Source organism: Mercenaria mercenaria, chromosome 7 (assembly GCF_021730395.1).
Source record: "Mercenaria mercenaria strain notata chromosome 7, MADL_Memer_1, whole genome shotgun sequence".
NCBI classification, from domain to species: Eukaryota; Metazoa; Mollusca; class Bivalvia; order Venerida; family Veneridae; genus Mercenaria; species Mercenaria mercenaria.
The window spans coordinates 5,296,852-5,311,409 of NC_069367.1; the positions used below are offsets into that span (position 1 = coordinate 5,296,852).

General features: G+C 37.0%; 1 protein-coding gene across 2 annotated transcripts in view; it reads right to left on the minus strand.

Annotated features, from left to right (window-relative positions):
- Positions 1-14,558, minus strand: part of LOC123555089 (peroxisomal ATPase PEX1-like) — a 48,687-nt gene that overhangs the window by 13,652 nt on the left and 20,477 nt on the right. For both annotated transcript variants that reach the window (XR_008371582.1, XM_045345653.2), the window contains exons 4-13: positions 13,195-13,309; positions 11,652-11,879; positions 10,350-11,293; positions 9,313-9,436; positions 7,585-7,807; positions 5,971-6,203; positions 4,862-5,032; positions 3,989-4,143; positions 2,328-2,505; positions 89-273 (exon numbers count right to left, since the gene is read on the minus strand). Coding sequence is in view for 1 of the 2 variants with exons in the window: in XM_045345653.2 (XP_045201588.2) it covers positions 89-273; positions 2,328-2,505; positions 3,989-4,143; positions 4,862-5,032; positions 5,971-6,203; positions 7,585-7,807; positions 9,313-9,436; positions 10,350-11,293; positions 11,652-11,879; positions 13,195-13,309 (2,556 nt within the window). In the remaining variant the exon portion in view is untranslated. The remainder of the gene's footprint in view (positions 1-88; positions 274-2,327; positions 2,506-3,988; positions 4,144-4,861; positions 5,033-5,970; positions 6,204-7,584; positions 7,808-9,312; positions 9,437-10,349; positions 11,294-11,651; positions 11,880-13,194; positions 13,310-14,558) is intronic.

The window sequence follows — 14,558 nt, forward strand, 5'->3', positions numbered from 1 at the left end:
TGCTCTCCCTCCTAAATTGTTTGTACATGTCCTTTTGAAGATATTTATTCCCAAAAAGTTACTTACCTTCGTTTAAAGAGTTACTTACCTTTGTTGGCCACTGGAGTGTTTCTATCAATGTTTCTTTTACATCTGTTAGACCTCCTATATCTGACCATCCTAATTCCCCTGCTTCATGAAGTGGAACATTCCTGATAGATGCTGGGGTAAATCCATTCAGGGCAACATCAAAATCATTCTGGGTGAGGTCAAGTTCCACATCATCTTGGACAGCTGCAAACAGTCACAATACTTATATGAGGTAATTTTTTTTTTTTTTTGGTTGGATTTAACACCGACACATGATAGGTCATATGGCGACTTTCCAGCTTTAATGGTGGAGGATTATAATAAAAGTTTACCACTTGGATATTTTCAACAACAGACAAATAAGAACAGATTGACTGAACTGATTTTAATTTTGTTATTCTTTCTTCTTTTTTTCTCTTTTTACCAGATGTACAAGTGCATAAAAGAAATTTTATGCCATTTAAACAAATACAAAACAAAAATCATATAGAACAATTTTGTATTTTGTCTTCACAACAGTGAGTATAATCCATCAGGGGCAGTAATTCCCTTAGTACGGTATTTCCAACTATATTGGAGTACTCTCCCTTTATACATATTTTAAAATGGGATTGATCTCAAATCCAGTTTAATGCTGACACAATCACCACTGCCAAGCACAAGAACATGTCAATTTCAGACATGAAAGTGTATAAAAGAAATTAAGGCATTTCCTGGTAATAACACAAACACAAAGCATGTAAATATTAAGGGTGACTAATGAGGCCAATTTTGACTATTGCAATACTATTGATATTGCTGAAAGACTATTGTGATATTATTTTATTGCAGGTTACTATTGTGATACTATTGCAATAGTTATTGGCTACCATGTTTTATACAGTAAAACTACCAACTGGCATTGTTACACACAGTAAGACACAGCACTTTTTATAATTTCTCAGTCCTTTATGGTAGTTTAAGTCCATGAGGTTAATTATTGTAGTGGAAACGTAAACATTTTCCAATGCACAAATGAAAGCTGGCTCTGTTTCTTGGGTTATAAATTATTAATCATTTGTATATTTACTAAAATTTCAAAACTACATTTTGTATCGAAACTATCAATTGTTGATGAAACTATCGGTGATTGTTATTGGATCGTGACTTTTCTATTGATCCATACTATCGGGACACTAAGGATCGCAATGCATCGATATTTCAATGTATCGTCACACCCTTAGTAAATAAATATATTAACCAAGTTTTCTCAGAAAAGACAAACATATTATGGGTAGGGTAAGTAAATTCCCAGTGATTGTCAGTTCCATATACATGTATTCTTTGTAATACTGTCCTTTTCCATTACAAGGAACTGTACTTTCAGAGTTTGTTCAGAATACCATTACAAGGTTTGGCTAATCTGATTATCCTATCAAATAATTTTCAAGTTGACTGATCAATTTATTTTTGTTTGTAACCATTTTCACTTATTTTTGAAAGCACTGTAATAGAAAAGTTATATTACATGTGTGTTCATAAGACACTGGTGTCCACTTTCCTGTCACTGTATGTATATTTTTGAGTAATTCAAAGGCCGTAACTCTTGTCTGGCTGAGTGAAATCCCATTTAAACAAGAACTGTCCGTAAGACAGCCAATGCTCGACTATTCAAACTATTGTCCCAGAAGCAGGAAAATGTTACCCAAAATGTTGAAAGATCGAAAGAGTTTTAAGTTCAAAAGGGGACATAATTTGACCAAAATGCATGTCAGAGTTATGGGACTTGATGCTCTCAACTAGTTTTATAACTCTGAAGGCACATGTGAAGTTTAAACTTAATATCTGTATTTGTTCTGCAGATAGTAACTTGCATGTAAAACTTTAACCAGAATTTTCTAAGTCCAAAAGGGGGCATAATTTGCTCAAAATACATTTCAGAGTTATGGGACTTGAACCAATGACGTTGGTAATTGACCTAGAAAAAATAAGTTTCAAAGTTATATGCCTTTAACTGATAGCTATATGCACTTGCATGCAAAACTTTAACCAAGACTATTCTTCAAATAGTCTAGCTAAAAACCAGGTGCATAGCTTCACATGCTAAATAACAATCCTGTGAAGTTTAATGGACCTAGGTGAAATACATTTTGAGATATGCATGACACAAATTCAGACAGCCAGCCTGACAAATGCAAAAATTAAGTACATCCCTGCCCCCACTCCAAAAATTTGGAGGGCAAAAAATTCACAACCGATTTTATTTTTCATAAACTCACCTCTGCCTTGAGTGAGTATATGTGCATGAACAGCTCTGCTGATAATAAATTCCAGGTCTCGTGCCACAAACCCCTCAGTCCGCTGTCCAAGTAGATCTAGGTTTAATGATGCCAAGGCTTTTTCAGTTACCATGGATTTACTTCTCAATATAGTGTCAAGGATTTCTTTTCTTTGGGTCTGTAAATAATATGTAAAACATTTAAGTCTGAAAATGAAATCGGAGAAATCTTTGAAAAATAAAATAGTTTCTGGTTGGAAGCAATTTTTCAGCAAATTTCAACTAAGTTAAACATGGCTTGCTTGAGCATAAGGTCTAACTAGAGCAATTCATGTAATTCTCAGCCATTTTACTTTATATACTGTTTATGTTAATCTCTCAAAACTCTAGATGTTTTCAGCATTTTGCTAATCCCCTTGTGACTTCTACAAGTCTTGTCTTAGTCCAAACATCAGAGTCTGTTTGTTTTTTTTTTGTTTTTTTATCAACATTGTTTTTCAGCAGTATTTCAGTTATGTTATAGCTCACAATAAAGCAAACCAGTGTCCCTGGATTCTGTATCTGCCAACTTCCCCACATGAATCAGAGGTGGGGGACACAATGCCTTCTATCAAATTGTCACAGAGATTATTCGCCTCACCCATCAATCATTACTGAGGATGTTTGTTGTGCCTATTGGAATCAAATCTATTTCAACAGCAACTCTAACGTACTGGTCCAACTGGGTGGGCTTATCAAAATTTGAGTGATGAAACTTCTCAAGCATGCTTTGGCAAAGTAGTTTTAAAGGGACTGACTTCCAGATCGTGAAACAAAGACAAAAGAAATTTTTAAGAGACCTGGAAATTACTGCTTTTAATTATTTCTTAAGAAGGCTTTGAAACTTAGTTTATGATATATTATTATGTTCTGAAAACACAGTAGCATTCAAATTTAGGTGTTTTTACAAAATTTTAGATTCAATTAGAGAAGTGTTTGTCACATTGTTTCGAATGTAAACTGCCTTAATTATAAGCTTTATGTACATGTAAGTGCTCCATAAGTAAACATTACTCTTTGGTTTACTGGTCAAGATAGTACTGGATAGCTTTTTTATTACTTAGGTAACACCGGTTTGATTCCTAACTGAGCATATTTCTTTTCTTGATATCATACCTTTCAAATAGTTTAGACACAAAACCTGATATTATATTGTTTGTAATATGCCACTGACCAAACTTCAGTTTTAAAGAAAGATATTTTTTTACCCAAAATCTGCAGTCAAGTCCCTTTAATACATTAAAGTAACAAAACTGTTCCTTCATATGAAACTTCCTTAAAAACTATTTTGTGAACCAATGTAAGCTTCCATCAAATCATCACCACCTTTCTGCTTCCTTATAACGTATTTGTGTTCATTTTAAAACTTTAATTTCATATCATATTTCATAAATAAGATCGCATTTTACTTGTTTAGGATAACTTTTTTTATTATTAATTCTAAATGTTTTTTTTCTTCAATAAGCTGAATGACGGCTTCATATGATGAAAATGTAGCCTATAATATTGCACTTCCTTGTACATAACCCAGGAACCGAAATATTTTATTACTGAAATTACAAATGCATAAATTCTTAAGTTTTACTTAATTTTGAAAATATCTCACAGAACTCTTCAACAAACCTTATTTGGAGGTTTGATACTCATCACTTCCTGTACAAGATGTGTTCCCCTTGATGACACCAAGATAGGATGTAACGAGGACCGTGATTGGCTGGTTGCTAAGACCGCAATATTGCTCATGTTTCTAACATCTTTTCTCAATAGGTCCTTCAAAACTACAAGGAAAAGGAAAAAACAAGTAATATCATGCATTATGTTGTGCATAATTCCTTGTGCAGATAAATGTAATGTGCTCTTTAGAGGGTAAACTACCATGTGTCAGTTTGTTTTCATGGGTTTAATGTCACACCAACACAATTTAGGTTGTATGACAAATTTCTAGCTTTGATGTGGAGACAGACCTCTGGTGCCCCTCCATGCACAATTTCATCATGGATGGGTACCTTCATGTAGGTTGAACCACTGACCTTCCATAAGCCAGCAGAATGGCTTCCTCTCATTAAGAATTCAAGTCCCCAAGTGAGGCTTGAACCCACATTGGTGAGGGGGAAGCGACCTTAAATCACTCAGCCAGGGAGGCCGCTATCCTGTGTCAGATATCAGATAATCATATGAATTCTGTAATATCAAAAGCACAAAATATCAGACAGCTCTTCTAATATCTCCTATATAGTCTATTAGCAGAATCAATCACATCCAGCATGGTAAGGGTTAAGACAGGTGGTTGCTTAAGACAAGTCGAAAATAGAACAAAGAGTAAGTTTTGGAAGTTAACTGACTGGCTGCTAGGTGACAGCTAAAGAAAGGTAAAAATTAGATCAAAAGTCAATTTGGGAAATTAACTGGCTACCTACTTAACGCAACTGTCTGCTTAATACAGATATTGGTACTATTTACAATCAGTAATGATCAAATTAATTTCTATCTATTTACCTTCAGCAACTCTTGCTGAATACAGGGCCTCGCCCGTCATTTCAAACTCTGGCCCAGCTGGAGCCCCACACAGATGGTCAAGGTCATCTAAGAAGATTAGGGAAGGTTGTCGCCATGCAGCTTCATCAAATATCAACTCTAGCACCTTCTGTATAGTTTCTACCTTCTTTCCTGCAGGAAAATATAAACAGTTGACCATTCATAAGTTTTTGTTGGGTTTAAAGCCACTCATTCACACATTTCAGGCTAATTTTTCTCTCAAAAATCCATAAAATGTGGGCACTGTAAAGATTGTTAATTTCACAGATGCTTTTAAGTGTCTCCTACCAAACTAATGCCAGTACTGGCTCTTCTCAGAAAAGGGGGCTTCATGAGTACTGGTACACTGGGCAAGTAAAAGAACCAGAATGTGTATTCTCAAACAGCTAGGCTAAGTTAGCCGGACATGTCTGTATCTAAAAGATTTTTCTCTCTCCCCCGTTCTGAGGGCTTTCTCACCCTCTTAGAATCCCTCTGGTCACAATTTGCTCTGTCTGTACAGGCAGAATTTGGCACCCTAAGTGGCTGCCCATGTATGTAAAGCATCTTTAAAAGTGTTTATAAAGGGATCTATATAAGTATGATATTAAGAAACTGTTACAAATATGTTACATAAACAGAAAAAAATGAAACAATTATTTACAAAATTGGCAAAATAAGGAAGTCTGTCTGTGTCAAGCAGGTGTTTCCCAACATATGAGACTTTAAAAATAATGTATATTTCACTAAGGCAAAGTTCCTCATTCCTTCTAGAACTGACAGATGAAATCTAAATAACCAATAACCATTTACCATCCAAGGAAGTTTTTCAAGCCTCATAATGTAAATCTATGTTTTGAAAAACTTCATATCAAATGTATCACTAGGTGTACAGGGAAGAAAGTATTTTCTCTGTAATGGTTTTCAGTTAGGTCATTTTGACAAGGTACTAGCCAATAGGACAGACGTACAATAACAAAATACCCATGTGGAAAAATGGCAGAATAGCTCTTTATGAAAGAAGTCAGATAGGCCGTATCAATCATAATAAATATGAGCAAATTTATTATTTCAAAAAAGCCATGTTTTACCTCGTAATGGTTTACAGTCTATAGCATTTGTGTAAGCCAAATTGGGTAACTCTGTCATCTTCTTGCATAATGCCTTTCCAAGAGTTGTCTTTCCACTTCCTTTGGGCCCAGTAAGTAAGAGCATTCCATTAAGTAATCCAGGGGTAGTCAGGCAAATTTCTCTATACAGCCGCCGAGAACCAAGACAAATTTCTATGTTCAAAATAGCTGTCTCTATCAGGTCAGACATACCCCTATAGTTAAAATAGATAAAACAGTATGGCATGAATAAAACTTAAAATGAAAATGAGACACTGTAATTAATAATAAACAAAACTGCAGGTTGACTGTTTTAAAATCTCGAAGCTTTCTTATTAACTCCTCTGAGAGCTTTTTTTTTTGCCAAAATCAGCATTACTGTAAACACTGGTTATCTGTACATTCTCCAAATGAGGTTCACACCACGAACTAGGGGATGAAAGCCAACAATTACAAGAAGTGCCATAGTTTAAATTCATTTCATTTCTCGGGGATAAAATCTTGTGGTTTAAGCAAAAACAACTCATTTGGTATGGCATGAAATTATGGATTAGAAATTTTGAAAAAAAAAATGGAAAATTTACTTATTTCTCCACCGCCTCAGGAGTCTAATGGAAGAGTGCTCATTTTTGAGTACAGGAGATCAAGGGTGTGATCCCTGGCTACATGATACCAAGATGTAAACAATGGTAGTCTAGTAGCTTCCTTGCTTGGCGCTCAGCATTAAGAGGATAGTGCTAGGACTGGTCAGCCTATTTATGAACAGAGACTTCCTGGCTCTGGAACAGATTTTACTTCTGATTTAAACCATTTAGCAGTGTATTTTGACCTGCGCCACTGTATAACATCTTTAGCCATACTTAGTTAAACAAGAGCTGTCACTAATGGTGACAAATGCCCCCCGCAGCTCCTTGACCTTGACCTCTGACCTGGTGACCCCAAAGTCAATAGGGGTCGTGTACTCAATAAGTACTATTAGCATGTGAAGTTTGAATGTCCTGGGTGCAGTGGTTCTCGAATAAAGTGCCTTCATGCAAAGAGTTAACCTTGGCCCCTGTGACCTTGACCTTTGACCTGGTGACCCCAAAGTCAGTAGGGGTCGTGTACTCAATAAGTACTACCAGCATGTGAAGTTTGAAGGTCCTGGGTTAAGTGGTTCGCGAGTAAAGTGCTTTCATGCTAAAAGTTAACGTTGGCCCCTGTGACCTTGACCTTTGACCTAGTGACCCCAAAGTCTGTAGGGGTCGTGTACCCAATAAGTACTATCAGCATGTGAAATTTGAAGGTCCTGGGTGCTGCGGTTCGCGAGTAAAGTGCCTTCATGCAAAAAGTTATTGTTGGCCCCTGTGACCTTGACCTTTGACCTGGTGACACCAAAGTCTGTTGGGGTCGTGTACTCAATAAGTACTATCAGCATGGGAAGTTTGAAGGTCCTGGGTGCAGCGGTTGCAGCGGTTCACAAATAAAGTGCCTTCAAGCAAAAAGTTAACGTTGTGACTAACGAACTAACGAACGAACGAACAGACAGTTGAAAACTAATATGCCTCCCTTCAGGGGCATAAAAAAATTCTGAGAGAGTTAATATCAAGGTATTACCCAACAGAGCTGAGGTCAGCATTAGGTACGGGTGGATCAATACTGGCAATGCTGTTGTATGCCAGCATGGGCTGGACCACTGGGTGTGTGAGGTCGGCGGCGCGGGTCCCACTCACAACTGTCAGACTAGCATTGCGTAACACTCCTGGGTGCAGCATGGTGAAACAGCTCTTGCTCTGGGGATCTGGGTCCTTGTATGTTAACTGGCTTTCTACATATACATCTGGAAAAAAAACAACAAAAAACAACAGAATAATGACAAAGATTCATTTGACCTTTACCCTGCTATATTTCTAAAATGGACTGGTCCATCATTAATTTGGGCAGAACCACTTACATGTATTATTCAAAAGGGCATTCAATGAAAATTTGCTGACTGAATAGCAAACAGAGCAGACCAAGATGAGCCTGCATTGATGTAGTGGCTGATCTTGGTCTACGCTGGTCACAAAGGCAGAAACACTTGCCTCAAGCAGGCAAAACGTTAAACTGTTGAGATGAGAAAACATTTCATGACCAGATTTGTAAAATGAACCGAACTAAAATTACCAATCTATCATAAAATTGCTGTTTTTCACATTTCAGCGAGTGTTTTAAGAGGAGAGTAAATGTGTGTGAACAGTGAGTTTCTCACACCCAACCACTATAACCACATCTTTTTATATGTGTGGAGGCCCCTATTTTTTGGCTTTAAAAGGCTCGAGTACCAACCAATCCTTCAGGATTTGCTGATTTCAGAATAGAAAAAAACATGCGTCATCCCAACAAAGACCTCTGTATGGTTAGCAATGTCTGTAACATTGCCTGGTAAAAGGATAAAGAAAGAGGTGCGTTCAATAAACGCTTGATGCCCCCGGTGGCATTCTTGTTGATACAAAGCAACTTAAGTCCAAAATGAAGTCAAGTTCAAGGTCAACTGAGGTCAGGTAATGTCTGAAGATGAGGAATGGTCACAGGTTACATCTGCATTAGTATCAAGTCATTCTAGTAAGGGGTATTGATGCTAGACGAAACAGTCCCATTTGGTTAACCTTGTACAGACGGACGGACGAACGCACGGATGGACAAACAGAAGGACAGGACAATCACTATATGCCTCCCGCATCAGTAGATGCCGGGGGCATAAAAAGGGGCATTGTCTAGTCACGTTTAACATGTTTAACTGTCATTTTCTGTGAAATCTAATAATTTCATGGGCATAAATATTTGTTGTTCTGAGCAATTTATAGGCCCCAAATTTATATAAGTTTACCGTAATATATGTACGAACAAAGAAGGTTTCTAAAGAATCAACCAAACTAATACAAAAATCACAACATAAGTCAAGGAATCCATTTTATGTTAACTGGTACCAAGCATATTACTAAGATGTTAAGTATTTGAACAAGAGGGTCATGATGCAAATACTTAACATCTTGGGAGAATGTAAAAGAAAAAAATGCTAATACTCACAAAGCTATACAAATGAGCCGTGCCATGAGAAAACCAACATAGAGGGTTTGCGACCAGCATGGATCCAGACCAGCCTGCGCATCCGCGCAGTCTGGTCAGGATCCATGCTGTTCGCTAACAGTTTCTCCAATTCCAATAGGCTTTAAAAGCGAACAGCATGGAGCCTGACCAGACTGCGCGGATGCGCAGGCTGGTCTGGATCCATGCTGGTCGCAAACCCACTATGTTGGTTTTCTCATGGCACGGCTCAAATAATAATCACTATGCATGCATTACCTTGGTAGACTTGAAATCGGAGAAAAATTCCTTCAAATACAACCATCGGGTAATCTTCAACTGTCACTTGATTTAACCAGCTCCTGAATGCCAAGCCTAGGTTATCTGCTGTAATTTTGTTTGGCTGGAATACAAAAATCACAGCTCATTTGCAAATAATGTCAGCTGCCAGTAAACAGATATAAACAGACATAAACAGACTGACATAACTTTTAGCATGGAATTGGGTTCATTTTTCATTAAAAAGAAATGCAAAAATAATTATTATGTTAAAGTTACTATAAAAATCACCTAAATTTCAATTTTATAAGTAACAAAATGATGACGTTCTAAATTATTTTTTTTCTAATTTGACTGCCCTAGAATTTAAAAAGCTAACATTCACTTTACTTTTCTATCAGTATTAGTTTCGGGTAAAAACCTTAAATGTTAATGAAGAGTTGAGACTGATATAACAATTTCATATCATTTTCAGGTTTCAAAACTGTTGTGATGTTACGATGTGCTATTAACCAGAACTTTTACATATTATTACATGTACATAGCACCCCTTTCATGACAAATGTGTCCAGAGGTAATTTACATACAAAGGAAGCCACTCCCTAAATGGTGCAAAACTCCTCCGCTACCCACAGTGATCTGACCAAAGGGGCGGAGCAAACGAAAGCCAAAAGAACAGAGAGAGAGAGCAGGCATGTCAAACTTTACCTAGGTCTTTGCAAATACAGAGTCATGTCTTAAACCTGCCCGGCCTGTTAGACTGATACACGCAAAGCCATCTTTCCAAGTAAGAAGCAGTACTTGGTCTCTTAGTTAGGTGGGAGACCCTCAAGTGTATCTCAGAGATTTCAAGTGCAGGCAATTATTCCATTTAAGACAATATGCTGGATTTCAACACCTGAATATTGTAGTTCCCTATATTTTGATTTACCGGCATTTTCATCAATGTTAAAAGAAAGTGCAGATAACTAACAAAATCATATGTCTAAAGACTACAAACTAAAGTTTGATTATTAGTGTACCAATCAAATACATACCACGTTTCCTAGAGGATACAAAGAGAATGCAGTTGTCTGGGATGGATTAACTTTAAACGTCTGTATCCAAACTCTACTCGTAATGTCTAATTTCAGGAAGCGTCTTAACATATCGGGTATGATCACATGACCTTTTAATAAAGGTTGCTCCGATAACACTCGTTTAACAATCATAGAATAATGATCGTTACACAGTTGCCGTCTTCGGTCAATAACTATAACACGCACAACACAAGGATACTCATTTTCAGCTTTAGTTTCCGTGCCTGCTGGCGGCGTTTCTGGAGTTTCTGCATGTGGCGATACCTTATCTTTAGTTTCGCCTTCGGTTTTACCTGTTTTACGAATGCTTTGTTTTCCAATTCCTGAGCTCGTATTTAATTTCTCCTGCTGCTGTTGCTGTTCCTTCGGCGAGGCTAATTTTCTAAGTTTTGCGTAAAATATATGCGGAATCTCTGATCGATTACATTTCAGTTGTTTTTCAACATCAGACTTGTCCATATATATAGTACTAGGCTGCTGCGGAAAATAGTTCAATCTAAAATTTGATTTCGGTTGAGACATATTTCTGCTCGATTTTGATGGCGATTCTCGACTCTGTTTCCGTGGCGATGAGCTTCCACTTTTTCTTGGAGACTCGCTGCCACGATGATGTCCATTATTGCATTCCGGAGAAATGTGGTCAGTGTCTTTCACTTTGTATTTCAAAGATTGCACACGTAACACTAAGTTAAGTCCGGTTTGTAACTGCGGCTCTGATTGGTCGACTGAATCATCCTCATCATCATAAGCATCATCTTCATCATCAGATGTGATCGCGCGACTTTCTATGCGTGACCGAAATCCCAAGTAAGAAAACAGGTTTTTCCATTGACTAGATATATTATCGTATGGTGATTTCTCACGTATTTTCCTATCAGTTGATTTGCTAAAGCCTAGATAATCTGAAATCACAGAGACAACCTAATCAAAATCTATTGTTGTTTAACAAGGATTAGGTCTAAAGTAAATACATTTCATTCAAATATATTTTTTGTCACCATGAACACCATATCTATCATGATAAAATAATTTTTTTGGATGAAAATCAGAAAATGAAGAAAAACAAGCATAAACATTACACATACATTTATTTGATGTAATCTTACTATATTGTTGGTATTTTCTAACAAAAATATTCAAATAGCATTTAAAGTAATATTTGAGAATGAAAACTGAACATTACTCCATCAAGGAATCTTAGCCATTCCAAGATATGATACTGTGTGTCCTAAATTTTCGTAACACAGTAACCTCCCTTACCTTTTATACCAGTTTCAGAATCTGTAGACCTGAATTTAGTATCAAAATTCTCATCTTCATATTGGCTAGGGTTAGGCAAGAATGGCACTTCCTCAGTTTTTGCACTGGCCCGTCTGATTGGTTCTTCTACAGCAGGTCGACCAATGGCAGAGTTTCTTACTTTAGGTGAAACCAATACTTCAGTTTCATTTACCAGCAATACACAGTCTGCTTCTGGAGCAGTAGTACCTGTTATAATATTAAATGAGCCGCGCCAAAAGAAAACCAACATAGTGCGTTTGCGACCAGCATGGATCAAGACCAGCCTGCGCATCCGCACAGTCTGGTCAGGATCCATGCTGTTCACTAATGGTTTCTCTAGTTGTAATAGGCTCTGAAAGCAAACAGCATGGATTCTGACTAGATTGCGTGGATGCGCAGGCTGGTCTGGATCCATGCTGTTCGCAAATGCACTATGTTGGTTTTCTCCTGGCGCGGCTCATAGCCTCATATTATATTTTTTTAGGCTTAGTCAAACAACAAAGGATTGACAAAATAACAAAGTCTTTTTTTAAAGAAGAAATTACTTTTGAAAAAGTGCATACCCCAGGACCCAATACTGCTGCATTTGAATGGATATGTAATATCTAAGTAAATGTTTGGTCATAATGTCTTACAACCTGTATGATATGAACTGAAAATGGCGAAAACCCTATTGACCTATGACCTCAAGAGTGTGACCCTGATATTTGAGCTAGGTGTCTGGGTGTTGCAAATGACAAGTTGCCACATTCTGGGAAACATTTTGTGCCAAAAAAAATCAAAATCCTCTGATGGGTGGCAGAGTTATGATCTGCACACTGAGTGAAGAAAGAAACCTCATGAACTTGACCTCTGAGTGTGACCTTGATCTATGAGTTAGAGATCTGGTTATGTGCATGACATATTGTCTCATTATGGGGAACACTTGTGTCAAGTAATATTAAAATCCTTTGTTATGGGTCAGACAGTAAAAAGGTTGGGGGTGGGGGTGGGCATAATAAGATAACAAATATTGCATACATTTTGACAAAGACCAAAGTTATGACTGAAACACTTTAAACCTGACATAATAAAAGTGATAGTAAATGTTCTTGGTCAAGTTACTTATCTAACGATTACCTAAAAGTGTGCTTTTAAAGATTCATGCCATTATCATATATGTATTCAAGACAGGACCTCAGCAATAATTTAAAAACCAATACATTTTCTATGTACAAAAAGGGCCAAAACTCTTTAAAATGCACTGGAGAGGTATGACTCTTGGCCTACTAAATTATCTAATGATGATAAACAAATTCTTCAACATTTTAGGGGCACAGCTAATAAATATGTTTTCAAGAAAAGTGGACCTAAATAAAAACTTAACCAATGCCAATGTTAACAACGACAATTCCTAATACGTTTTTATTCTTAAAAACTTAGATCAGCTGAAATCAGATGACCGGAAAAGTTTCATTGACAATGCAATCTGCTTTTAGAATTTTAATATTTCTCTTTTTTTTTCTAAATATATAAAACTTACCTATTTTGATAAACACACAGACAGATTTCTCTACCCAGATGGGATAAATCTTGTCTTTCTGGATCACCCTTACAATATCTAACAAATGTGACTCTATGAATGCTGTATGTCTGTCCTGAAACATATCAAAATTTCACTTTAATAGCCGAAAGTAACAGGTCAGACATTTTTAGAGTGGTAAGAATGAACACTGACACAAATCTTTTTTCTTTTTGGCAGTTTAGGTTTAGAGTCACAAAGAGACATAATTTAGGTTTTACTGTTTTCATGGTTGATATTCATTTATTTTGCTGTGTTTAATGTGACAATGGTCAATCTATAGGTCATATGTTGACATTCCAGCTTTAATGGTGGAATAAGACAAAAGAATTCTATGCCCAAAGTGAGGCTCCAACCCAAAGTGGTGAGGGGCAAGTGATCTGAACTCAGCGACCTTAACCACAAGGCCTCCGCGCCCACTTTCATGATAGCAAAAAGCTCAAAGTTTCCCTTTCAGGAATTGTTTCAGACATAGGAATGCACCTGGGTACAACTGCAGATCTTTCGTAAGCAAGCTGGATGGATTCCTCACATGACAAATTCTTCACCCCAAGCGATGTTTCAAACATACATTGGTGAGAGGCAAAGGTTTCATGGTCAGAGACCATATCCACTTGGCAACAAACCTCCCCTCTAATAATAATACATGCCCCCAGCACTCCCCCAGGACACACATCTATAGACAATCAATTCTGTATATAACAGTTCCTACCAGATCAATCTAAGATAACTTATGAATTTAGCAGACAGAAAGTGCTTAAAATGAAAGTCTTTTATGCCCACTATTGCTTAACCTTTAGCATGCTAGATAAATTGTCGTCTGCTGGAAATGTTGTCTGCTAAAATTGTAAAGTTCATTCAATTTGCTCCAAAATTGGAAGAAATATTGTCAGAGTAGCGAACAGCTTGGAACCTGATCAGACGCCGATTTAATCGGCGTCTGATCTGGTTCCAAGCTGTTTGCAAAGGCTGTTAAATTTCGCCTGCAGCAGGCTAAGGGTTAAACATGTAGTAAGACCATATTTACACAGTAAATCATCCAAAATAAAATCTAAACACAGTTCCTTCAAAATGCTGACAACCTACTCTTTTAATTTTCAAATTCTAGTAATTACAAGAGATCACAGAGTGATCTTGGCACCCACCAATGAGCCATTTTTGAATGTTCGAAATTTCAAGACTAGCTCAAGGTCAAAATCAAGGTCAAAGTTCAATTCAGTCCACAAAACTGTGCATGTGGTTCATGCATGTGGTCCAAATTTGAAAGCTGTAGCTTGAGAAATGTGAAAGTCGGTCACTAGATCAATTTCAAGGTCGAAGTTAAT